This window comes from Rhinoderma darwinii, chromosome 7 (assembly GCF_050947455.1).
Source record: "Rhinoderma darwinii isolate aRhiDar2 chromosome 7, aRhiDar2.hap1, whole genome shotgun sequence".
In the NCBI taxonomy this organism is placed as follows: Eukaryota; Metazoa; Chordata; class Amphibia; order Anura; family Rhinodermatidae; genus Rhinoderma; species Rhinoderma darwinii.
This window is the reverse complement of record NC_134693.1, coordinates 34,682,331-34,709,656: the sequence shown is the minus strand read 5'-3', so window position 1 is coordinate 34,709,656 and position 27,326 is coordinate 34,682,331. Positions and strand designations below refer to the sequence as shown.

The following is a 27,326-nucleotide window of genomic DNA, read 5'->3' as shown; positions in this document are numbered from 1 at the left end:
AATAGTTCAATAGGCTACTTCCCGATATCCACATGTGCCTCTACTTGGGAGTGGTGACAAGAACAGATAGGTTTATATGGAAATCCAATTTGAGGAGATTGGGACTGGCGTTTTCTACTCCCATATTAAAAAAACAATTCACTATAGTAAGATGACACATTTATTAACAGGCAAAAGCCCCATAATTAATGCATTGCATCTTTCAGCTCGCCATGCCCCACAATTGTGGTTGTATTCCTGGCCAGGCCCAATAAGCATATTTATAAAAAATAAAAAAAAAAACACACCTTACCGCTCTGCTTCTCCCCTTGGATCTCGCAGCAGGTACTGATAGCGAACAGTGTCAGGGTCTGTACGACACAGCACTCAACCATCTTGAGTGCTGCTTAACATATAACGTCCGGCCGCTGCCCGGCTTCAGTACCTTGTATGAGCCACAGCTGGCTGTGAGAGCCATGGGTGGCCCCAACCCTTTTAAAAAAAAAAGGCATGGAACAAAAAAAAAGTGGTGAGGGTGGCATAAAATGCCCAAAAGTAAATTTACCCTGCAAATTGCCACTTTTCTTCATCAAAAAACCGGTGTAGAAAGTTTAGTAAATTTCCCCCTTTCCCTATGTTACATTTAGTTCCATAAATACATAACTGTGTTTTAATATTTTTGTTGTAATACATGTATTGTCATAATCCGGTCTTCTAATTTTATCAGCAAGTGTGATCCATGCAGGTTCCTTTCCTTAACCCCAAATAGTTCTATAATTACTGGAGAAGGAATGATTGGCCACTAGGCACATGCAGAGTTTTTGGTGCAGTTTTTTTTAAACCAAAGCCAGAAGTGGATCCAAAAGGAAGGAAAGGTATAAAAGAAAAGACTGATGCATCTCCTTTCCACTCCGGTGTTTGGCTAAAAAATAAAAAGCTGATCCAAAAACTGGACCACAAATGTGGGTGATTCTGGCCTTAAAGTGTAGCTAAATGTTCGACAAACTTCTGACATGTCAGAAGTTTGGATTGGTGGGAGTCCGAGCACTGAGACCCCACTAATCGCTAGAATGAAGCATTCATCTGAGCGCTCAGCCGCTTCGTGTCTGTTCGGCTTTTTCTGGAAAAGAATGTATCGGTGTACGGGCTCAATACAAAGTCTATGAGCCCGCACTCCGATACATCAGCATTCCGGAAAAACCTGAATAAAGACTAAGCAGCTGAGCGCTCACACGAGCGCTTCAGCTGCTTCGTTCTAGCGATTGGTGGGGGTCTTAGTGCTCGGACCCCCACCAATCCAAACTTCTGACGTGTCACTATGACATGTCAGAAGTTTGTCAAACGTTTAGCTACACCTTTAAAGAATGCCTAACCCGAACTTCAATTTCAACATCATGCATCTTGGTGTAAGTAAAGAGGTTTAATAAAACACTTCTGAGACACAATTATTAAGTGGAAGGAAAACTTTACATAATAAATATAATTTAATAGAATCGATATTTAATAGACCATCTTCAGATGACCAAAGGGATTTCATTTCGATCACTTCATAAGTAAGTGGATTGTACAGAGACCCCAGCGTTATACAATCTGCTAAACGTTGCCAAATGCATTTCTTTTGAGGTTCTACTGGCAAAACAACCTCTTTCAAGGAAAATCTGTAGTTCTCAAAATGACCAAAAACTGATGAAAAAAATTCATGTGTCCACTGAAATCATTCACAAAATTTAGGGCATGGATTGCTCACTTACTTGGTGTGCCTAGCCATTTATTTCAGTTGTAAAAGTTAGGAGCTAGCGCTAAACCTGTAACCACACTGGTTCATGCACTTCTCTTAGGGCCCGTTAACACTGCAATTTTACACAACAAAAACGAAATATCTTTGGTTTAAAAAATTGTTCCGAGTATCTGGCGGACATTTCCATTGGTACAATCATTGTACATATGCTGACATTTTTCTAAATTTTTACCTATCGTAGCGACACATGTATTGTAAAATGTTGGACATGTAACATTTACAGATACCGTTAAAAACTATTTTTGGAAACAAACTAATCAAAGAGATTGTTAAGTGTGCAAGTAGCTTTAGGTGCGGCTCTCACTTGGGTCAAGGCTTCAATTTGACCGTTCCCTTTGGAAATTGAAAAGTTGACTTCTTTTTTTTTTTTGTAAAAGTGACAAAAGAGAGAAGAACGCCAGCGTGAACATAGCCTGCGATGACAAGTATTGTCTACGGCCAGGCCAATTTAAAAAAAATATAATAATAATCTTCCAGACAAATAAAGCACAGGATTCCCACATTGTGCAAATAATGTGGCATTTCCGTGCGTAAATTCCACAAGGTATGACAGTAGCAGCAAAGTGGATGAGATTTGAACGAATCTCATTCACATGCTGCAGAAAAGAAAAAAAAAATCTTTAAAAAAGTGCTGCAGAATTTCCGCACAGAAATCCTGGATGGAACAAAGGCACTTTTTATACAGGTCTTATCTTCGGGTCAGCTTTAGAAGATATGCTGACAGAGCAGCCTCCTGTAAGGTGGTAGACTCCTCAAGTCAACGCCAAGATTGGCTGAGTAGTCCACAATATTGTAATGCTATTTATAATCCAGACAATAAATAATGCATTTTTGAGGTTTAATGGAAGCAAAATGGAAGGTGGAGGATACGGAATATGGCCAATATTTTTATGACCATATTTGAAGCAGGAGACAATTGACCCCTATATACACTGAGATAAGAGAAGCAAGTCTTTCGAATACAGTCTTAATGCATCCTCTGTGACTGAAATCTATAGAATTGTTAAAAGGAACTTTCCAGGCAAAACTCATACATTTTTATGCCCAGTACAGAACCTGAGGAGGCGGTGCATGACAGTGTCTCTAAAGTGTTCCTTGAATCCCAGTGTCGTGCACGGCCTCCTGAGGCTTTGCACCAAGTATAACACAGTACCAGTTTTTCCTGGAGATTTCCTTTAAATCCGGATTAGAAAAAAAAAAAAAGCACATTACCAATATTTTCCCTTTAAAAACAGCAAACCCATTATTGCAGGCACATGCGGTAATTACCAGGCCATCTCTGGCACCATGGATTTCATTAAGGCACTTGGTAGTCTATGGCATAGTTGAAGGCAAAAGTAAATGGTCCTGGGAATATAAAATAATCTCATTCGGGTCTACATGGACCATCAGAGGGTACATGTTAGGTAGAGAAGACTGGTTTGCATAGTAAAACTGGCCTGTATAGCAGCAATAAAAAAAAATCTATCTTTCTTCAAAGCTGGTTAATTGCAGCCAAGAATGTTATCAAAAAGGCAAAGTTTCCACAGATGTAGATGGTCAGCACAATCCTCCTGAAGGTGTGGCCCTGAAAATGTAAAGATAGCATATTTAGCAAGATAGTGCAAACATTGCAGAAAATACAGTAACAAGAGAGCTCCCTCTGTTGACCCATTTGTGAAATGCAAGTGGTGGAAAAAAAAAATAAAGAAGTCTTCACCTCAGCAGCTATGGACATAATTTAGCCAAATAATGCTAAAGCTTGCCAATGTTTTATCTCCAGGGACTACATTTCTACTAGAACAATTCGTCATAAATTAATACTCCAAGGCAAAATTAGGCTACATTCACATAACCGTGAAAAAAAAAACCAGATCCAGTCGACTACGCTATTGATTCCATCAAAATGACGGAACCCTTGCACAACTGAGACAAATGGAAACCATTGGCACCGGATCAGTCACCAGTGAAATCAATGGTGATGGAAACAGAAACCTATGGTTTCCGTTGTGTCTGTCAGGGCTCCGTTCCGACGGAAAGCTCAGACGGAACGTCGGAACGGAGCCCTGACGCAGATGTGAACGAAGTCCAAGATGTAGTATGAATTTGGTGGCCCTATACTAATGCTTAAAAAAAAAAACCTGCATAGTTGACAATACTTGCTTTTAAAAGGGAACAATTCTAATAAGAGGGGCAGCAGCAATTCCTGTTATTTTCTGGGAATCCATCAGGATACACCCGTTTAACTAAAAACAGCCCTTGTCTGTATATGTCGGGACAAAGAAGCCGCAGGGATTTGTAAGGCTGTGAATTTCCAGTAATTGATTTATACGTCAGTTAAGGTTTCCACATGGGAAACGGACAATTTAATATGCACATCCAACATCATGCACAATAGTAAGACCTCATTTACACAGCAGAACCGTGCACTTATAGCAAATACAGCTGCATACGGAGGTCCTAAGTTACCAACTACCAAGTCATAGGCACTCGGTCTACCGCTGTATGGTGCCTCCTTGAAATAACTCTAGGGGTGAACAGCCACATGATACCTCAGGAGGCAAACAGTACGGTGCGGTCCCATACATTTCTATGGGTGCCGTATAGCAGCTCTACACAACTCGTAGCTTGTATGTAGCCATAATATGGCCGTAATAGTAAGTAGATTCACACAGCATGTGAAACACTTACTTCATCTTTAGCTATGGATGGCTTCAGAATCTCTATTCTGTCTTCGGTTAGCTTTCCCCTTCCTGAAAAAGATGGTAACAAAAAAAAAAAAAAAGTTTAAAGCATGTCTGGCGTTACAAAAAATAAAAATATCCCCTTAATCAGCTGTAGATGTATGTAGTGCAAACAGAATTTGTGTACAGAACATATATTAGGGCCTTCCTTTTTACATTTTGTTCTCTTATGTAAAGCTCAGTGATCTGAGCCAACAATGTCCCGCCACTTCTAGAGCCCCTTCCCGCTCACAGCATGCAGTCTCACAGACCGTACTTGCAGCTGCATCCCCCTCTCACAGACCGTACTTGCAGCTGCATCCCCCTCCTACTGGTCTTCTATTTATTCTTTTACTGCAGACTCCTAGGGAAATTGTAACTACAGGCATCTAGAAGGTGAAGAAGATCCGTCTAATGAGGTATATTATGTCCTGTGTGATATTCCACTGCAAGTGTAACCAAAAAAAAAAAAAAAGTCTGCTTAAATTATTTTTTTTACAGCTGCACTTGTTTCCATGTCAGGGTGCACAATCCTAGGATACATACGTAGGAATATATTTTGGTAGTCAAATTCTTCACCACGAGAATGCAGAGTATCCACTTACTAGGAAACTGACATCACTAGGACAGTTTGTGCAGTTCACAAGGGGCTGGTTACATCACGGACATATAGATACATTCCCAGGACCAGGATATCATGACACCAGCGGTGCTCCTTTTATTAGCTGTGACACTACTGGGACCACAGGCATCTACGGGAATGCTGCGAATGTTTCCAAAGTTCTCATGGACTACAGCTTTATCTGGCTGTGCATTTAGATAAAATGATTCAGTCTTAAATTAGAGATTACAAACATCAACCTTACCTTTCTGCAGACAGGAGCTGTGGACCTCCAGCAAGATGTCTACACACACATGCCACAGAACAAATCCAACCATGGTGTAGGTGTCCCAGGGGTCTGGGAGATCTAAAGCTTGTAAATCCATTCCCAGGAATATTGCAACCACTAGAAGAAATAATTACGGTATAAAGACACACAACTCATTACAAGCAAAGTGACTCTATTACTATGGATTCCTACAAAGTATAAGGAGAAGGGTTAACTGGATATTAACCAACAATCGAAGAGTGTCCCCTTTTTGCAGCAGGCTCGTGAACTTCAAGGCACTCCGTCAATGTAGACCAAGTTTCTATTTACCACACAACGTGTGGATTTCTGGGAGGTTGGGTCCCGATGCACTCCCCAATGCTCCTCACTTACTGTTGGAAACAAGTAGGCACCACCGCTAGCAGCCAATTATCAATATGATGGGGCTCCCAGCTACTGCTTTTTGGACAAAGACACTTGGCTCAACGTGATAGTGGAGTCAAGTGTCTTTCTCCAAAGAGCAAAAAACTGGAAACAATGGTCAGAGCCATTCTGAATTGCTTTCTGACCCCAAGAGTACTCCATTGCAGGCGATACCATGGTCATTTGTATCAATGAACTAGAGCAGCGGCCTAAGATCATCCATTCTGACAATTAGACATGCCAAAGCTGCCTGGGACGTCCAATGATCGCACTTTTATAGTAGAAATCCAATTGACCTGTTTTAAGAGTTCAGAATAAGAAAACTCCCTTGAGGCTTTAGGCCCTGTTCACACGGAGTATTTAGACGAGCTTTTTAGATCGGAAACTGCTCCGCAAATCTCGTCAAAAACCGGCCGAAAATGCCTCCCATGCCCTATCTTCGCGCGTTTTACGCCTCTGACCTCCCATTGACATCAATGGGAGGCAGAGAGCGTATTTTGCGGAGTTTTTTGCCCGTAGCACTCAATGGCCGCGGGCGAAAAACGCGGCAAACGACGTGCAGGAAGGACAAACATTTTCCTCCTGCAAAAAACTCTGTGTGAACACAGCCTTAGATATGAGACCAATAGAGTTAAAAAAGCAAAGTCCCTAAGTAAATATTGCCAGCGGAGTATTCCCAATGAAACAGTTTGATTTTCTTTATTTGAAAAAAAAATAAATAAATAAATAGTGGGACATACAAACCAAATTCTAAAGGATAACTTACCGGCCACTATTCTGGCAGTTGTACCAATTCCCCAGTGTGTCCAGTTAAAGAACGGCCTCCTACATGGAAAAGCATCAATTATTACATAAAGTAGTGCTGAAATGTATTTCACTAACCCAAGTATTCAGATATTAGAGGGGCTTTCTGATTTCACATAAATGCTGCTAATTAACAGGCTAATAAAACGTTATGGAACTTTCTACGTTTTACTTTGTTTTGTGGCGTTCCCTAGGTCCAGAACGCAGGCAGTAATGATGCTCATTGGTGACTAGTGGAATAATTCCAGGCACCTGCTATATCATGCACTTTATGTCCTGCCACGTTGGATGGGATGTCACAAGTTACATGATTTGCTTGAATGGAGACTTTGCGCACATCCAGAATCTACTGACATGAGGGACTACCAGGAATCACTGGACTTTTATGACGCTGTATCACACTCAATGGCTGCCCTTTTAAATTACAGTGCGGAGGAGAAAAAAAAAATAATAGTTGGTATGTGAGCAGGTAAGGGCGACAATTTAAAAAAAACAAACTCAACATAACCTTTATCATGCATAACCGGTCATGCAATGGTTTTTCTAATACATCTATATCCTTATAATACAGTCTAATTGAAATGATTGTTCGTTACATAACCAAGCAGCAAATGTAAGTCTTCATTTAGGTCAATTTCCCTTAGCAATTTTAGTCTGGGGATCCTTGTCGTGGATTGCGAGCTTGCGTCCTTTTGGCCAAAATGATCACTAATACCCCAGGTATTTTTCATTATTACTTATATTCGCTTCTTTTGGACACAGCCGGGTCTTTGATGCTGGGAGAGCATGGTGTGTTGTTGTTTGGCCTAGCAAGCAGGGTAGCCCGCTCTATGAATTATCAAGGCGTCACAAATAGGCTTCTACCTGGCTAGTCACGTTGCGCCTCATGACCTACACACTATCCCTCCATGTTTCACACACTTGCATCCCATTATTCATTTATTTTTTAGGCACTTTACTCATTACTGCCCCCTATATTTCACTTACATTATTACACTTGCACATACACTATTAATTTATTATTTCTTACTACACATCCCATGCACCACATACCACTCCCCTCAAGACTAGTGGGAGTGGCTATTATTTAAAGCACCTGCTCACTCGCGTTCATCAGCGTTTCTGACCTGGCTGTGTCCATTTGTAAGTATGGCCTTTTTCGGTGTTTTTGCATAAATGTCCTTGTTTTTATCTGTTTTAATTGAAATGATTGTTCGTTACATAACCAAGCAGCAAATGTAAGTCTTCATTTAGGTCAATTTCCCTTAGCAATTTATGACGCAGCACTTCACAAGTTTACTAGAAATAAGATTAAGTAAAATGTACTGAATTTAGCCAAATTTTAACAGTGACAATAATTTGGGAAAATGGAGGACATGGTTCATAGACCATTAAATTGGTAAGAGAGGTGGACAATTCTAGCAGTATTTATCAAGGGGATCTCACTCTATGGAACAATTTCATACCTCATTCAGCACAGGTTGACCCATGTCAAATAATAAGAAATCCTACTGTATCAGATAAAATAAACTGCAGAAACGAGATACTGAGCTCCACGCAGATAGGATCTTGAAACTGCTTTATTTTATGTACCAGTAAAGGCCCTTTCACACGAGCAGATGATCGGTTAAACGAGCAGACTTTCAAATGATCACTCTCGATCATCTGCCCGTGTAAGCTTAGAATCGATTGCTCGTTTGTTGGCCGATCAATGATTTTAACGGTAGCGTTAAAGATCCGGTTCTCGACAGCGTGAGTCCAAGTGTAGACAGGGACGTGCTGCCGTCAATAATTAAACCGTATGTGCCCGAACAATCATTCCTTCACACACAGTATTAATGATTGCTCCATGTACATACAGCTAAACGCTGATCAACTTGATACGGTGTCGATCGGCACGCGTTCCAGGCAACAAAATCTGCCAGTGTAAAAGGGCTCAGAATCAGGGTTCTGTCATTACAACACTCAGTACTTAAATTAACATATTCAATTTTTGAAATGGGACATTTTAAAATCAACATTAATCTAACTAAATTTATTTAAACTATAAATGGCCAGAAATAGTTGACTCAAATAATGCTGTAAATTGACTTGTGCTACACCATGAAAACTCCTACAGACTTAGAAAATTAATATCCAAAAATATTTATAACGATGTAGACAATTTAGACGTTCGTCATGGAGGTAAAAAATGATCCCGGTCATGAGTTTTGCCTCAACCCCCTAGAAGTCCAAATAAACTGTAATTTGATTAAATTAGGAACTACACTTTTCATATGTCAGAGATCAAGAGTTTGGATTGGTGGGGTTCCAGGTCCTGAGACCCCCACCGTTTCTGAAACGAAATTGAAGAAGTGCTCAGCTGAGCGCTTTGCTCCTTCGGCTGGGATCAGCGCTCCTAGTCAGGCTGAAGACGGCCTACATAGAACCTCACCCCACGATCCAAACTTTTGATATGTCTCTATGACATATCAAAAATGTAATAAAAGTGTAGTTACTCTTTAGGTCTGGATTAAATGAAGTCAGCACGCATTCAAAAATTAAGAGTGCAATTTCCATTATACAGTGTATAAAGCTTAGCCGTAATAGCAATTTCTACTGTAGTGGTGGGTTTCATACCTGTGACTGCAGGGTGGAGGTCTGAAAACAGCAATTATCGGCTGGAGTACTGCCAAGGCCAAGACCACACAACCTAAATATGGATGATAACCGGCTCGCTGCAACAAACAGAACATACACTATTAGAAAATTAACATTGCAAGGTCTCTAGGTTGGTCTGTGATTTAGTGCACTAAGAACATTACATGTAAACGTATAATAAATATAGCAGTGATGCAAATTAAAATATCGAAAATATTAAACGTTTGCATATATATTAGCGCCTGCATCTTCGCGTTTGTTTGTATTGCAGTTACTGCCGATTGGCACCTGCCCATTGATTTCACTTTGTTAGGAGGTGCTGACCAACTTTGTCTTTTGAACAGTTCCTACGCATCATACAGGTTTTAAAGCGTCGTTTTAAAACTTCATTATTTTTTTTTCACCAAAAACAAAAAAGATTGACTATGGTTTTTAGTTTTGCAAAAGAAAAAGCATGCAAAAACTCACACAACCGAACAGTTCACGTTACACAGCTACATTTATAGGGTGTAGTGGAATAAACACCTAGAAGGGAATATTCCAACAGGCAGGATATACTCTGCAGCAGAATTAAAAAAACAATAAAAATAAAGCTAAAATCAGTCTCAGAAATGCGCAGCAAATATTGCATTTTCGCCTCGCATATTGCTATGGAAACGCAATGGTGCCGCTTTTACCTGTGGATTTAGCGTAAAGCATTCATTATAGCAGACATTACTTTCTCCTGCGGATTTCAACAACCGTGTAAATGCTGTGTAAACCACAAAACTCAACCTGCGTATTTTAGTGTGGACTATATGCTCCCCATTCAAGTCTACGGACCAAACACACAGCATCTCCGGTCAGAATACACAGCATAAAGAGACATGCTGCAGATTTAAAAAGGCGCACAGCAGAAGACTTTCCACCTGACTTTCCGGTGTTCTTTTCAGTAGTGTGCGGCTGAGATTTGCAGAAATCTGCTACTGTGAATGCAGTAGAATTACCATATAACATTAATTGCGGAAATTCTGCAGCATATCCTGCTTATAGGAACATACCTAAGGCGGAGTTCCCACAGTGCAGATTTGCTGCAGATTTTGCCTTCATTTTGTAAACGGCAACCAGAATTGGATCTAGGAGAGCAGATCTAGAAGGCCTTTTTTTTTTTTTTTTTTTAAATATATTTCTTTTGTTTAGGACACACACACTAAAATTTGTACCACATTGCACTTTTTTTTTTTAAACACAAAACAGACATTTTCTTCAAGTGTAGACGTGTTTTACTCACAGCGCTCCAGTGCCCACGGTACAAAAACGGCAGCACAAAAGCTACAACTGTCAGTAACATTGTGGCGACCATGAGAATGCGATGCACCTGGTAAGAAAGTAAGAAAGGTTCAGAAATACCTAAAATAGTTGGCTTAAAACTATACATGCACCTTCCAATTTTTTTTTACGTATAGTAAGAATTTCTACCTAAGTAACCATTGTGCTTTGGTGATACCGAAGAACTAACAATGGTTAATACGAAAATCACTCTGTGGTTAGACACATTGCTTTACTTTTCAAAACCTCTTGGCTGCCATATATGTAAGGCAGTATTTTACATGATAAAAAAAAAATAAAAAATTGTGAACACCTTTATTAAGTTTGGTCCACTTTACAACTTTGGTCACACCCTTTTTCTAGACCTTTTTCAAAGCCATCAAGTTATATGGGAAACAAAAAATAAAAAAGTGACTAAAACTGCACTCCATGTACTTTTTTTGGTGCAATTTGTAAAAGAATTCTGGCACATACTGATTAGTAGGCATCGGCCATCGATACGGTCTACAATACAAAAATATTGAAAGTGGACCTAGTCACAACATTTGACTTATTTATGGTAAAGGAAAAAACACCTGGAACCAAATTTTCTCCCCAAACAAAGTAGATGTTGGCCAGACAGGCTTGAAGAAACGAGCGACAAGTACACCGATATTGACGGTAGTCATCCAGGCAATGAACATCATAGCACCTAACAAGGAAACCAGAACAAAGAGAGGTAAATAAAAACTGGCTGCAATACTCTAGTTTTGACCAACCAAGGTCAAGTGAGATCTTGCACATGTTGAAGCATTATGGCCCCATGCTTCGCCTATAAAGAGCCTTTTCTACTTAAAGGAGAGTTAAAGACTGGACTTTGTGTTTTTCCTTGCATGAGTCAATCTTCAACATCGCTCCTTGTGGCACCTGCGAAAGTGCAGTAAATCGAAGTGTTGGAAGGGCTCAGTTTTTAAAGAATCCATGATGAATCAGTCTTGATCTTCTGCAATAAATGCCAGCGGAAGTCATTGGTCAGGACCTAACAATATGAGTGGGTGATGTTGGACTGCTGGTTGAGGCCCAAGTTAATGCTTTTTACAGTACCTGGGTCAGATTAGTTTTTCTTTCCCATTTGATGGTCTTTAGAAAAAATATAATTTCAAATATGTACTTCTCGAATATTGAATGGGTTTCTATCGTAATGTAAAGCTATCAATGCGCTATACCAAGTCTGAACACTGAGTACACTGCAAAGTTACTCTTCTGTGTAAGCCTCAGAAAATACATTCTATGGACCTCTCAAAACAAAGTCTACCTCTACACAAAAACATAAGATCAGAAAAAAAAAAACAGAAGTTGACTGACCATGAAACTTAACGAGCAGAGGGGATCGTGATCCACCAACATCCTCAATAGAGTCTGCGATATTATGCATCTTGCTGGTTACCAGAGGCTGACGGAGATGTCTGTAAATAAGTCCTTCAATTTTAAAAAGATAAAATAAATTAATTCTCTATTTTTTAGAATTGGTTATAATATGAATAGGAAACAATAATAAAAGGTGAATATCTACATACCATCATCAGCATCCCCATCAGCTAAAAATATATAATAACTACGGTCCAGCGGAAACCGCTCTGGAAAATCTGGGATATGAAGGTCTCTGCGGAAAGAACATTGAAGAATTCCATCTTCTATCCTCCATCCAATATCACGAAGAACGTCCTGCAGTACAAATAGTACATATTTGGGTTAGCAGAGGGACGAATAAAAATGTAAGCGAGCCCTAAGGTACATCAGCGTCACCCTTCTGTTGATGGGTTCCGCTAGACCTTTCCGTCGGAGGAACCCATCAACAGAAACCATAGCTTCCGCTTGCATTACCATTTCTTTCAAAGGTAATTTTTCCGTTGCAAATGGTTTTAGTTTGTTTGCGTTCCGTAAGGTTTGCGTTTTTTGGCGGAAACTATAACGCAATGGACTATGCCATTGTTTCCGTCACAAAAAACAATCGGAACAGAAACCATTTGCAACAGAAAAATTACAGTTGAAATCAATGGTAATGCAAACAGAATGGTTCCTCAGACTGAAAGGTCTAGCGGACCCCATCAACGGTACCCTAACGCTGATGTGAACACACCCTTACACAGGTTCAACAGAACACTAAACAAAAAAATTATTCTGAGATGTTTTCTTCTTATAGCACAGGAAAATTTCACAAACCAGCTACATTCGTGTTTTTTTTAAAAAAAAACAAAAAAAACAACTATTTATTAGGGAGACGCCACATTTAATTTTTTTTCTTAACCTCCTTATTTGCCAAATCACACAGCAAGACTGGTTTGCTTCTGGACTCTCGGTCCTGGATTGCTGGGTAATTGCTTGGATGGTATGAAAGCAAAAGAAAGGGAGAACTAGCAGGGCACATGTTCTCCCTGCTTAAAGGGTGACTAAACATTGACAAACTTCTGACATGTCAGAAGTTTTGAATGGTGGGGGACCGAGCACGGAGACACCCACCAACTGCTAAAACGAAGCAGCAGAAGCGCTCGTGTGAGCGCTCAGCCACTTCGTGTCTATTCGGCCTTTTCCGGAAATAAATGTATCGGAGTAAGGACTTAATAGAAAGTCTTTGAGCCCGTAGTCCGATACATCGGCTATCTGGAAAAAGCTGAACAGACACGAAGCGGCTGAGCGCTCACACCATCACTTCTGCCGCTTCGTTTGAGTGATTGTTGGGGTCTCAGTGCTCGGACATGTCAGAAGTTTGTCAAACGTTTAGTTACACTTTAAAGAGGCTCTGTCACCACATTACAAGTGCCCTATCTTGTACATGATGTGATCGGCGCTGTAATGAAGATTACAGCAGTGTTTTTTAGTTATGACACTAACGTTACTGCAGTGTCCGGATAATGAATATACATTACCTCCAGCCAGGACGTGATGTTTATTCAGAATCCTGACACTTCGCTAACACAATCCCGACACTACAGCACAGGAAGCGTAAGTGTCAGGATTCTGAATACACATGACGTCCTGGCTGGAGGTCATGTATATTCACTGTCAGGACACTGCAGTAACGTTAGTGTTTGTGTATATGGTTGCACATAGCAATATAGCTATATCGCTATGTGCTGTGTAAATGAATGGAGAGAAGTGTATGACGCTGATTGGTCACGGATTGTCAGTGTCATACACTCCTCTGTACAACGCCCACTTGGCCAAAAAGTAAAACACGCCCTGTTGTTCATTAAGAAACTCATTAGCATAAAGCGAATATAGGACATAACTGTCAAAAATGATTGTTTTTAAAAAAAACAAAAAAACACTGCTGTTATCTACATTAGAGCGCCGATCACATCATGTACAAGATAGGCCACTTATAATGTGGTGACAGAGGCTCTGTCACCAGATTATAAATGCGCTATCTCCTACATAATCTGATTGGCGCTGTAATGTAGATAACAGCAGTGTTTTTTATTTTGAAAAACGATCATTTTTGAGCAAATGAGCTAGTTTAGATTTATGCTAATGAGTTTCTCAATGGACAACTGGGCGTGTTTTTACTTTTTACCAACTGGGCGTTGTGAAGAGGAGTGTATGAGGCTGACCAATCCGTGACCAGTGACCAATCAGTGACCAATCAGTGTCCTATACTTCTCATTGTTCCAGCCCAGCATGATCCACAGCACAGTGTGATTGTGCAGTGAAAGAAGCTGGGCTGGAACAATGAGAAGTGTATGTCGCTGATTAGTCACCGATTGGTCAGCGTCATACACTCCTCTGTACAACGCCCAGTTGGTAAAAAGTAAAAACACGCCCAGTTGTCCATTGAGAAACTCATTAGCATAAATCTAAACTAGCTCATAACTTGCTCAAAAATGATCGATTTTCAAAATAAAAACCACTGCTGTTATCTACATTACAGCGCCGATCAGATTCTGCAGGAGATAGGGCACTTATAATCTGGTGACAGAGCCTCTTTAAGTGTTACCACCCAAAGTTTAATACCCCAGATGAGAAGTTTTGATTCCTGAATTTCTTACATTATATCTGTTTATAGGGGGACTGGGCAACATCAAGAGCTCCTACTTAGGCCGGATTCACACGAGTGTTGCGCATCTCGGACTTGAAAAACTGCAGTTTTTCACGACCGAGGCGCATCCGTGTTCTGCGCTGCGGGACGCGATGTCACGCATCCCTCATAGATTAGAGTCTATGGAGATGCGTGAAAAAATAGGACATGTCCTATTTTCTCAAGGACCCTTCACACGGTCCGTTGAAACAACGGCTGTGTGAACGGCCACATTGAATTACAAAGGTCCGTGGGACGGCCGTCACACGGACGTTTAACACGCTCGTGTAAATAAGGCCTAAGGTGGTTTTCTAGAGATCTAAAAGGCAAAACTGCACACCGGCATTACTACGTAACTCGCCAGATTTGAATGATTAATAATGTAACAGAACAAGTATTTTTTACTTTTTGTAGAAACGCCTTTTAAACATACTTTTCGATATTGCTACTAACTCAGAAATAATGTTTATAGACTAGAACATTATATAACCCTTCTTTAACATTACAGAATGACAAATACTCCACAGAAAACAGAACATCCTTTTTCTGCCTATAAGACATGCCACAAAATCCAAAGTTTGTCATTAGTACTAGAAATGGATGCTCTTATGAAAACACAATCTAAAAAGACAATGTTGTATTATTATCTTCTGTAATTACCGCTGATGCCACATCTGGAGGTGAGCGCCCCCTATTGTAGCCGGGGTTTATTTTTACAGTCGGACCATCAATCACACACAGGTAAACATCATCATCACCCTATAAAAGACATAAAACAATTGTCATCAGCAAGAAAGCCAAAGACTTAGCAGTTGTCAGTTTTAGCATGTCCTGTTTTGGGGCAAACACCACCAATGAGCTTATTTTAGAATCTCTTCATTGTTTTAGGGACTTTAAAAGGGGGTTTCTGAGCTTCTAAAAAAAAATAAAAAAACACCAACACCGAAAAGTACTTTTTATATGTGTAGGAATAGTCACCAGATAATGCCCCTATGGCTCAGAAGTAGTTATTTTCCTTTACGTTGCCTATCTTTGTGCAGCACGGTTTTCAATTTGCTAGGGCTTGCTGTGGACGGGATTACCCTCTTCAGAACTAGTTTCCATAATGCCTCTCCGCTCTCACAGACCTGGTCTATATTTAGAGCTGCCTGCATGCCCCTCTATTACAATCTGTACGGTAAAGCTTTAATTACTCCGTCGGCTACTAAGACACAGCTCTGTTGTTCTGCTGCTAGACTCTGCAATATGTCACACCCGTGAAACAACCATCCCATCAGAGAAAGGGAAGGGGTGAGCAGGGAGCCGTGGAGATAAAAGGTAGGTAATGTGTGACCCTGTAACACAGGGATTGGAGAGAGGGTAGATAACCACACATACAGTGTACAGGAAGTCACAAGCAGGAGATATACACCAGGAGCATGGTCAAGTGACTGCATGCGAGACTCGTTTACAGAGGTATTTCAGCTACAGACAGTAAATCAGTAAGTGACTAATCTTACTGCAGTTAAACCATCTGCACACAGTTTAAGGAATAAAAAAAATTTGACCTGAAGAAACTCAAGTTTTATAGAAAAGAATACTAAATCATACATGACAAAGTGGGACAAAACAGGAGATAAAAAGAATGGGCAGCAGGGTGGCTCAGTGGTTAGCACAATTACTGACATATTGGTAAGTTAACTGGTTTCCTATAAAATTGGCCCAAACGTCTGTGTTTGTAATTTACATTTAGAACTTGATGTGAGCGACAACAATGTCTGTACAGCGCTGCACAATATGTTGCCACTTTATAAGCAACAGAAATAATGAGAAAAAGAATAATAAACATTAGATAGAAAATAGCCAAAGTTTATTTCTTTAGCACTAAAATTTCACCCTGGACTAATATACTGCAAGAAACCGTACTGCTGCTGACCATGAACAGGGAAGGTGTATTTAAGAACCAGGAAAAATCTCCACAACCATAGACCTCTCCTAAATACAACTATTGTTACATTAATAAGTCTAGCACTAATTTTTTTTCTTTTATTTCTTTTGCATAAAACAGCGGTTTGGACTTATTTTAAGAATTTTTGATCACTAGCAAATGAGACAAAAATATGAAATTATTAGGTATTTACTAACCATCCACTGGTCATGTGACAAGGCAAATGATAAGTATCCTTTTACTGGTCCACTCATTTCTATCAGCATGGAGTCACCTTTTCTTCTGAAGGACAGGAAGAAGCACTGGAGATCCTTCTGGGGATCACATGAGGAGGGGGTTCTGACACAGAATTTGTTGCTTCCACATCCAGTTGAGCTGAACTGCAAAGACAACATCTCATTATTTTTCTACAGAGTTTATAATCTTATGGGTTTTTAGTCATTTGTGGCCACCTGGTGACCTCCTCCTGCTAGGAATAGGTTTTCTGCACAACAAAGTGTTGCACGATACATGAATAATAGTATAGTATACAAGCCATGCGACTTGTATCCAGACAACATTCACTACAGGATCACAAGTCTGCTTTATTTGGCAGGGACGCAGATTAAACTCATGTGAAAAAAAAGACTAGATAATATTTTGGTCTGCGTTCACACCATTGCAAAGTAAATATGGGGTTTAAGACTTAGGCTGGGTTCCCACAGCGCAGATTTTGAATGCTTCTTTAATAATCCAAAACTAGAAACGGAACCTAAACAGAAAAAATATTTAAAGAAAGGCCTTATAGACCTGCTCTCCTGGTTCCAATTCTGGTTTTGGCAAAATCTGCACCGTGGGAACCCAGCCTTAAATTTCCTATAAGCTCTTCCTCTGCAGAAGTGAGAAACCAAGTTTAAAAAGACTTTCACATGAATAAGGCTCTGTTCACACCTATTAGGGTATGTGCACACACACTAATTACGTCCGTAATTGACGGACGTATTTCGGCCGCAAGTACCGGACCGAACACAGTGCAGGGAGCCGGGCTCCTAGCATCATACTTATGTACGATGCTAGGAGTCCCTGCCTCGCTGCAGGACAACTGTCCCGTACTGTTTTCAGTACGGGACAGTTGTCCTGCAGCGAGGCAGGGACTCCTAGCATCGTACATAAGTATGATGCTAGGAGCCCGGCTCCCTGCACTGTGTTCGGTCCGGTACTTGCGGCCGAAATACGTCCGTCAATTACGGACGTAATTAGTGTGTGCACATACCCTTAGAAGTCAATGGGTTTTGTTAGGATCTGGTAAAATAGATTATATGGGATTATAAAAAGAACAGTCACGATGCTAGTATGAACAGACTGTTGGGCCTTATTCACACGGGCGTGTCCCATTTGTGTCTGAAAAAAACGGGCAGTTTTTCATGCATATGACAGTGCGTGTTGCGTCAGTGTTGTTTCCGTGCGTTCTGTTTTTCTCGTCCGTGTTTCTCCTCTGCAATCATTTGCTGCTTTTACTTTTTTGTCTGAGGTTCTTTAGCAACTGATGCGTGATAAATAAACAGCAAAGCGATGTTGTCCGTGTGAGATCCGTTTTTTTCACGGACCCATAAACATCATTGGTCGAGTCGGCCGCAAAAACGGACCATAAAAAAAAAAAAAGGCAAAAACGGATGTGACTAGCCCCAACGAATTGCATTGGACATTATGCTGTCAGTTATTTAAAGAGGCTCTGTCTCCAGATTATAAGTGCCCTGTCTCCTACATAATCTGATCGGCGCTGTAATGTAGAGAACAACAGTGGTTTTTATTTTGAAAAACTATCATTTTTGAGCAAGTTATGAGCTAGTTTAGATTTATGCTAATTAGTTTCAATTAAAAATACTGTAACTTTTTCTTTTCTAAAAACCCTCAAAACAAATTAACGTAGACCGTATTTACCCCCTTTGTAAGCGGGGACAAGGCCGGCAGCGCAACAGTCTGTGGTTTGTTGGAGATGAATGGAACACTGGATTGAGAAATAATTGGCCCTGGAATCTTCACCCAGTATATTGAATATTTTTCAACAACAGTGGCGCTAAAGGAAAAAAAAAAAAAAAGTTTGCATGGTTAATTGGGTGCAAAGAACTAAAACAGTAAAAATAATCTGTCAATGAAGAAAACCATTTTAATAACAGAATTTCCTCTTACTAAAGTGCCAAACAGTTAACTTTGACCATACACATAAGGTAGCTGTCGGCTGAAAAATCGCTTCCCTATAAACGTGCCTGTTCAACTCAGCAGAACAAACATGTTGTTTCAATAGGAGGCGTAAAAAAAAAAAATGGCTAAAGGCCTGTTCACATCAGCGTTTGTTTCCGCTGAGTGGTTCCGCCAGAGGTTTCCGTCGGGTTAACTTTCCGCTGAGGGGTTAACCCAAAGGAAACCTCCGACAGAACCCCTCAGCGGAAACTAACGCGGATGGGACACACCCCAAGGGCCTGTTCACATCACTGTTCATTTCCGTTCCAGGGTTCCGTCGGAGGTTTCCATTGGGTAAACCCCGCAACGGAAAGTGATCTCAATGGTGACAGAAACAACGCTAATGGTTTCCATTCGTCACCATTCCGCCTGGTTTCCGGTTTTCCGACGGAATCAATAGTGCAGTCGACTCCGCTATCGATTCCGTCGGAAAACCGGAAACCTGCCGGAATGGTGACGAACGGAAAGCATTAGCGATGTTTCCGTCGCCATTGAGATCAATGGTGACTGAAACGGAAGCTGTGCTTTCACTTTTCGTTGCGGGGTCCACCCGACGGAAACCTCAGACGGAACGGAAATGAACGGTGATGTGAACAGGCCCTTACAGACACCTCTGAAGACTTATCTCCAAAGGGTTGAAATTTAGCCTGTCTGGCCTTTCAACTGATAAGAGACTTGGGGCCATCAGACTGCACCCATTGATTAGGATCCGCCAAGAAACATCTCATGTTTGGCCAGCCATGAGGCTGCCTCTGACATTCATATGCCATGTCAAAGAGTAGATCTCATTCTGGAGGACTGGGCATGACCAAGTATTACCGGATAGACCATTTATTCCAATTCCATATAATACTACACTTTCCATGCAGGATAGCCGCCAGCAGCCTGCCTTAATAGCCTTTTATTGTGATCCGTACTGTTATATGTTGCATCGTCAATGTCCCTGTGACAATATACGGTAGATAATGACCCCTGTATGTATAATCCAATGAATATTCTTTTCATCAGACAAGTATGCATTAGCTTAGCTTTTTATTACAGATTTTCAGTGAAACACTACAAGCTTTAGAAGGAACAACATTTGTCAGATTTGTAAAGAATGCGGCCTCTTAAATCCCTGATCAACTTGCAAGTGTAAAGAACTGATTTGCTAGTAAAGCAGATTCCTACCATTCTCTGGCTAAGAATCTAAATCTCCAAAATGAACAAACAAAACCTTGCCTCAATACATGAGAACAAGTTGACATGCAGTTATAATCTGCATAAAAACTTGACTTATTTTGTATGGGTCCTGAGCCAGAGAGTGTATTATATGCCACAGCTGCATTTACAATCTACAGACTTCAGAGCTGAAGTCTTCCAACATTCCCGTGTGTATACAAAGAACTTGATCTAGTGATTTGTAATCTGAGTAGTGTAACATTTACATCAGACATTGTAAAGAAATGTAATCGTGTAGCATTTAAAAAAAGAAAAAAAAAAAGAAGGGCGCTCCAAGAATACGGTGCAGCAACAGGCATTGCGTTATATCTAAGCTTAGCCAAGCATCAAATGGGTCCAGCATAACCCAACAAAATAGTGAATGCAGCTATTGGCAATAACACAGGCTCTAGCTCCAGACCATTGCAATATTTCTACGTAGATAATTTGCATGTATAGAATCAGAATAAGTGGACTGTAAAATGTGTGGAGAACGGACACGGGTTTTAAGTCGGACGCCACGCGTGTACTGTTCATCTTACACAGTGACCTCTTGGTTTGTAACGTAAGAAAAGCTGTATGAAGAAGAGCTACATAAAACCATAGCAAATTACAGTCAGAACTATCGCACGTCAATGGCTCGCTTCAGTCTGCAGCGGTCAACAGTTAGGGTATGTGCACACGTAAACTGCATTTACGTCTGAAATTACAGACTGTTTTCAGGAGAAAACAGCTCCGTCTTTTCAGACGTAATTGCTCGTACTCACATTTTGCGAGGCGTCTTTGACGGCCGTAATTGTGAGCTGTTCTTCATTGGAATCAAATTAAAATTACGTCCAAAGAAGTGTCCTGCACTTCTTTGCCGAGGCAGTCAATTTACGCGTCGTCTGACAGCTGTCAAACGACGACGCGTAAATTACAGATCGGCACAGTACGTCGGCAAACCCATTCAAATGAATGGGCAGATGTTTGCCGACGTATTGGAGACGTATTTTCAGGCGTAAATCGTGGCATAATACGCCTCGTTTACACCTGAAAATAGGTCGTGTGAACCCAGCCTGACAGTGAAGCTCCTTTAATCCAGCAGTACGATGGGGCTACAGGACTATATACAAAGTGATAATGCACAATGCAGGAAAAACATCCTATACAACAGGAAAGAAAAAAGGAATTCTTTGCCTGATGCAGTTGTCAAACCAGAGCATTAAATAAATTTGACGGTGTGAGTAGAGTAAGGGTATGTTCACACGGCCGTTTTTCGGGCCGTAAACGCCAGAAAAATCGGAAGCAGAACGCCTCCAAACATCTGCCCATTGATTTCAATGGGAAAACTGCGTTCTGTTCCGACGGAGCATTTTTCGCTGCATTTTTTAAGCGTAAAAAAACGGCCGCGAAAACGGGACGTTTTTGGAGCAGTTATCCGTAGACTATTGAAAAAAGCTCCAAAAACAGCCGTAAAAAAACGCTGCGAAAATCGCAAGTGCCACAAAAAACGTCTTGAAAACAGCTCCGTATTTTGAGACGATTTTGCTCACTGCGTGTGAACATACCCTAAGGCCTCATGCACACGACCGTGTTTTTGTGGCCGCAATTCCCCCGAAAATCCACGGGAGAATTGCGGCCCCATTCTTTTCTATGGGGCCGTGCACACGACCGTAGTTTTTGCGGTCCGTGCACGGCCCGGGAGCCCGGACCGCAGAAAGAACGGTCATGTCTTATTACGGCCCGATTCTGCGGTCCGGGCTCATTGAAAACAATGGCCGCGGCCATGTGCATGTGCGGGCGGCCTGCGGCTGACAGTCCGCAGCCGGCCGACCCGAAAATCACGGCCGTGCGCATGAGGCTTTAGTGTCACGCAATAGAGGGGTTATCCAGTCTATCCGAGTCTCCTCAAAAAGGAGGCTATCCCAGCATCCAGCTAAACACTGCAGGTCCAGTTGCTGAAAACCCAGTATTACTAGGGGTTAAATAAATTTTGGATAAATAATCATTTTAGGAATATTTACATATATTGCAACAAAACAGATTCAATGCCATATGATGAAATCTTTGACACAGTTGAGCAGTCTATAAAGGGAAATACAACTGTGAATTTACAACGGACTTTACTATGAACCTTTAGGATGGACCTACAGGAACTGGATATGCTGCGGGCTATCACTGGGAGCAATCCAATAGAACGCCACTTGTTCCTTTCTCCTCTTATTGGTCTGACTGACAGCAGAATCCTAGTAATAGAAGCATTAGGTTACACAAAGCAGTCACCTGTGACAGTTTTTGGAACGAAAAACACCACAAATACACGGAGTCTAGTAAAACTGGTTGATCAGGATGTACTGTGAAGGAACGCCACTTCCCCGTCTTCTGGGGGAATGAAGCATCGCTTTCCGCAACTAGCAGAAAATGTGGTGTATTAAAATATTAGAAAGGATGATGGACTTTTTGTATTATAAACATTAAGGATGATCCAAAATTCTTCCTTTTTTTTTAGAATAGGTTTCTATTAAACCAATAACTGAAAGCAGAAAATTCTTCTAGATCTAATCAATGTCAGACATCGTAGAGTCCAGGCCAGGTCCCAGAATGGTGGCACCAGAGACCTGTAATAGATCTCTGGCAATTTTAATGTAATCAACTCACGTCACGTACAGAATGCCATTTAGTTAAAAAGTAGTTACGGTACGTCCACACAAAGCGTAAACACCGCAAATTTTCCGCAATGGATCCGCAGCATATTACAGTAGCAGCAGAGCAGATGAGATTTGGAAAAAGTCTCATCCACGCTGAAAAAGATTAAAAAAAAAGGTTCAGAAATTTACCTGCAGTGCGGTTCTTTTAAGGCTATGTTCACACGGAGTATTTTGGGGGAGGAATATCTGCCTCAAAATTCCGTTTGGAACTTTGAGGCAGATATTACTCTCCCTGCAAGCCGATTTTCGCGGCGATTATCGCGCCGTTTTTCGCCCGCGGCCATTGAGCGCCGCGGGCATAAAACAGCGAGAAATATGCTTTCTCCTGCCTCCCATTGAAGTCAATGGGGGGTCAGAGGCGGAAGCACCCGAAGATAGGGCATGTCGCTTCTTTTTCCCGCGAGGCAGTTTTACTGCTCGCGGGAAAAAGACGCCGACGCCTCCCATTGAAATCAATGGGAGGCGTTCTCGGGCCGTTTTTGCCGAGTTTTGCGACGCGGTTTCCACGTCTAAAAACTCGGCAAAATAACCCGTGTGAACATAGCCTAATACGTTGCATGTCATTTATGCTGTGGAATTGTTACTTTGTTGCAGATTTTCCTCATTGAATTCATTGGGACGTAAAACCTGCAACAAATAGCAAATGTTGCTATTTTGCAGCGCAAATCTGCGATCCCACCACAAAAAACGCAAATCAGAAAATAAATAATAATAATTCTTGGGCTTAAAAATGAAAAGGTTAATACCCCCGGATTTTGTCGTAGCCACGCATACCTGAGTACCCAGTCCAGGTCGGCCTCCTGGGATGTCGTTCCATCCCATGAGACTTCTGCAGCCATTCACAGGCTGCAGCAGTCACATGGGTTGTAGCATCTTCCCAGGAGGCAGGGCTGCATGGAGAATAGAGGTATGTGTTGCTTTTGACAACACCCAGGGGGTAAGTCAGCTTTTTTTTAGTGGATATTCTGGAAATCTGCACCACAATTTTGTGCGTTTCTCCAGGCGGAATTTCCTGCGGGTTCCAGGATGGATACGCGGTGTACCTTTATGCAGCGTATCCGCCTTGTGTGAACATACCCTTATAGTTTAACATACAAGCAGTTCAGTGGCAAAGCAAGAGGAAATGTGTCAATATATAAGATGACAGGTTTAGGTTACATACACATTTCCTATAAGGTATGATAAACTTTACCTGGACTCCTCCACATTTCAAAACCTGAGAAACTTGATCATCAGTTAAAGAAAAGGAGCCCACTGCATCGCTGTCTAAATTATTTGCATTTCGAGCCTGAATGAAAAATCCAGTAAAGCGTGGTCCAGACAGGGTCACTGAAAGGAAAAGAAAGTGCATTTATTTTCGGCATCGGTCAGATTTACATTGAATTCAATGGGAGGATGGATGAAGGATGACGATTAATGATGTCAATTTCATCTGCCCTGCCCCCGTAGGAATCAATGAGAATTTGTGATGGAATAAGGTTTTCCTGTCATAAATTGACCAACTTATATTTGATCATTAGTAGGGCGATCCTGTGTGTCAGATGCCCACAGGAGCCGCTCTGAGCACAGCCGTCTGTCAGCTGGAGTGACGTGTGGGTTGAAGAGCTGAGATGCAACTTCTAAAAGTAAATGCATAGATGATGCATCTAAAAAACAAAGCACATTTTTTAACGAAGACGAATCCAATTTTTTTTTTTAAAATAGCTTAGTAAAGTATATCTGGTTCAGTTAACTAGTTAACTAGTAAATGTCTAAATAAAATAAGTTACCTAACCAGGCAGGTTCCTTCAGATCTAGATTATGACATCAGTCAGCCTCATATTATCAGGTTAATTCAGAGCAGAATTTGGCAACGTAATAATTACCTTTAATCTGATCTCCTGGATTAAACATGGTTTTATCCACAGTGATGTTATGAATGACTTGAGATTGAGGGTTATGTTTATGCTGCGGCCTCATGGAGCTGCAGGCTACAGTGACATCCCCACCTGGATAGCCGGTTACAGGTGAGATGAAGCAAGCAAGCAGCCAGATAACAAAAACTAGAGCCACCGCAGCCATCTAAAAAGAGAAATTAAAAAAACACATTACAGCACTATATCAGGGCAGATTCACTAAATTATTTTTCTATTAATAATCTTCGTAAAAATGCAATATGACATTGATTTCCAGATGCCGTACAACAACATAGGAAATTATTGGTTAAAGACCTGTCACCCCTCCTGACATGTCGGTTTAAAAAAGAACCATTATATTCCCGATTAAATAAATCTGGAGCATCTTTTCTTAGAACCATGTTGTGCCGTTCCTCTGTTATTCCTCGTAGAAAGTTGAGAATAAATTGCCAACTGGGTGTTGCCAGTGGGAGGCGTGACCAGGAAACCGATAACACCAAGTTGTCAATTTCTTTCTGAATTTATAGGAGGAACAACAGAGGAACAGCACAAGGCACAGTCCTAAAAAAAATTTTTTTACAGAACCGTTATTTCATGTCGAATACAAGTATTCTCTATACATTTTACAACGCACTTAACAGATTACCACTTGGCAGCATATGGTGGCACACAGCGCATATGGTGGCACACAGCACGCATACAGACCCCCCCCCCCCATGATTTTAGAGGCGTACACAGCCTTTAGTGCATAGTTCTAGGATAAAATTCTGCAACTAGCTTTATGGAAAACAGCCTTGTATACTGCATGTGATAGCCAAGATAACAGTTTTTGCAAGTGTCTGGGACTGAGAATGTTGCGATCAGGACCACCTGTTAAGGATTCTGACATTTTTGTGAGAGGCATCGGTTAAACTATAAATATATGTATATGGCAGCTTTATAGCGGATAGGGGGAAGAGGTTTCCATCCCGCAGCCAGAAAAATGTATTTCACGCCATCTCCAAGTAACAGCTACACCTAAACATGACACGGGAAGTCACAGACAAGGAAGTGAGCTCCGTGCCACCTTCACCAATGCACATGTGAGAGGACAATGCACAGCATAAGCCACAGCTCTGCCCCGCGTACCCCCGACCACTGTAGTCACGCTCCGTGTCCCACATACCTTATACCGGAGCCTCCTGCAGCCCTAGACCGTCACTGACCTCCTCACCCGCAGCACCACCGACACTGGCACTGGAGGGGCGTGGTTTAGCGGACGGAAGGCGCGGTCACAGCACCTGCCTAACCACTCATTGGCTAGTGGGCGTGTTTACTAATGAATGGGACGCGCGGTGCCCCTGCTGCGTTGCTTGAGGGGTCTCCAGCTTGCTCGTTGTGTGGTGCTGTAATATAAGACAAGACCTCCCACCCACCTAATATGTTATAGATGGTCAATCAGGGGGATCTTCCAGCGCCTACAGAATATGGCTGCGGTGTGTTTTTAAAAATAAATTCTCTGGCCCATTCTGCATAGTAGCCAATTCATTAGTAATAAATATGGCTGCAGGTACGGGTAGGTTTGTCTTTCCGTTGTTCTGCTCCGTCAGAAGAGCAAATCCATGAAAATACCAGAAGCAGTGTTTCCGTTGTACGATACCGTTGGGGTGTCCGTGGTTTTACCAGAAACAGTAGCGCACAGTGGCAAAGCTATAGGGGTCGCAACTGTGGCGGGGCCCCTAGGCCTGGGGGGCCCGCAGGTAATGTTCCCTCTAAGGGTATGTGCACACACACTAATTACGTCCGTAATTGACGGACGTATTTCGGCCGCAAGTCCCGGACCGAACACAGTGCAAGGAGCCTGGCTCCTAGCATCATACTTATGTACGACGCTAGGAGTCCCTGCCTCTCCGTGGGACTACTGTCCCGTACTGAAAACATGATTACAGTACGGGACAGTTGTCCTGCAGCGAGGCAGGGACTCCTAGCATCGTACATAAGTATGATGCTAGGAGCCCGGCTCCCTGCACTGTGTTCGGTCCGGTACTTGCGGCCGAAATACGTCCGTCAATTACGGACGTAATTAGTGTGTGTGCACATACCCTAAGGCTGTATTCACACGAGCATGTTCGGTCCGTAAAGGACGGAACGTATTTCGGCCACAAGTCCAGGACCGAACGCACTGCAGGGAGCCGGGCTCCTAGCATCATAGTTATGTACAACGCTAGGAGTCCCTGCAGTGTGTTCGGTCCGGGACTTGTGGCCGAAATACATTCCGTCCTTTACGGACCGAACATGCTCGTGTGAATCCAGCCTAAGTCTTGGCAGCTCCTGAGCGGGGCAGTTAGGGAGCAAGTCGAGTCTCGATCAATGGTGGGCGATCTGATGACCAAAGGTAATACCCCCAGTAAACGCTAATATAGCGACTAAATAAGAGAATAAGAAAACGTTTTAATTACTTTTTTAAAAACTATAATATTACAAGTACACCAGTAAAATAGACGACAGTAATAAACACCAATTATTGGCATTAATGAAGGAATCCCTCTCTGTCCCTATAGATAGCACCACACAGACCCCATGTAGACAGCATCACCCCCCCCCCCCCCCCGTAGATAGCGCCACACAGCCCCCCTTCCCCTTGTATATACTGCTAGCGACGCCACTGCCGTCCGTGACAGTGCGCAGGCTTTAAACTTTAGTGAGCGGGCGGACTGTGGAAGGTGCGCTGCCGCACACCTTATAGGGAACACTGCCCGCAGGGCCCCCAGTGCCACACAGCGCTGATCGCGCTTGTCCTGCATCTAACTAAATCTGGGCTTCTAGGCTCCATTCCCA

General features: G+C 41.8%; 1 protein-coding gene across 1 annotated transcript; it reads right to left on the bottom strand.

The window, feature by feature from the left end:
- Positions 1-1,444: 1,444 nt before the first annotated feature.
- On the bottom strand, positions 1,445-25,762 carry LOC142657783 (putative ferric-chelate reductase 1). Its single transcript, XM_075833162.1, has 16 exons — positions 25,675-25,762; positions 24,480-24,675; positions 23,807-23,943; positions 22,058-22,152; positions 18,425-18,560; positions 16,702-16,884; positions 15,238-15,336; positions 12,080-12,227; positions 11,868-11,981; positions 11,099-11,214; positions 10,486-10,572; positions 9,195-9,292; positions 6,538-6,596; positions 5,346-5,486; positions 4,448-4,509; positions 1,445-3,344 (listed from the first exon to the last, which is right to left on the bottom strand). The coding sequence occupies exons 2-16, from the start codon at positions 24,673-24,675 to the stop codon at positions 3,252-3,254; spliced, it is 1,764 nt and encodes a 587-aa protein (XP_075689277.1). The 5' UTR covers positions 25,675-25,762; the 3' UTR covers positions 1,445-3,251.
- Positions 25,763-27,326: the final 1,564 nt, after the last annotated feature.

Bases quoted from the DNA above. Each gene is read 5' to 3' on its own strand.
- LOC142657783 (XM_075833162.1), bottom strand. From the start codon at position 24,675: ATGGCTGCGGTGGCTCTAGTTTTTGTTATCTGGCTGCTTGCTTGCTTC. The intron at 23,944-24,479 runs GTAATTATTACG...TTTTCCTTTCAG, and splicing joins TCCAGGAGATCAGATTAAAG to TGACCCTGTCTGGACCACGC. The intron at 11,982-12,079 runs GTATGTAGATAT...TTAAAATTGAAG, and splicing joins TGATGGGGATGCTGATGATG to GACTTATTTACAGACATCTC.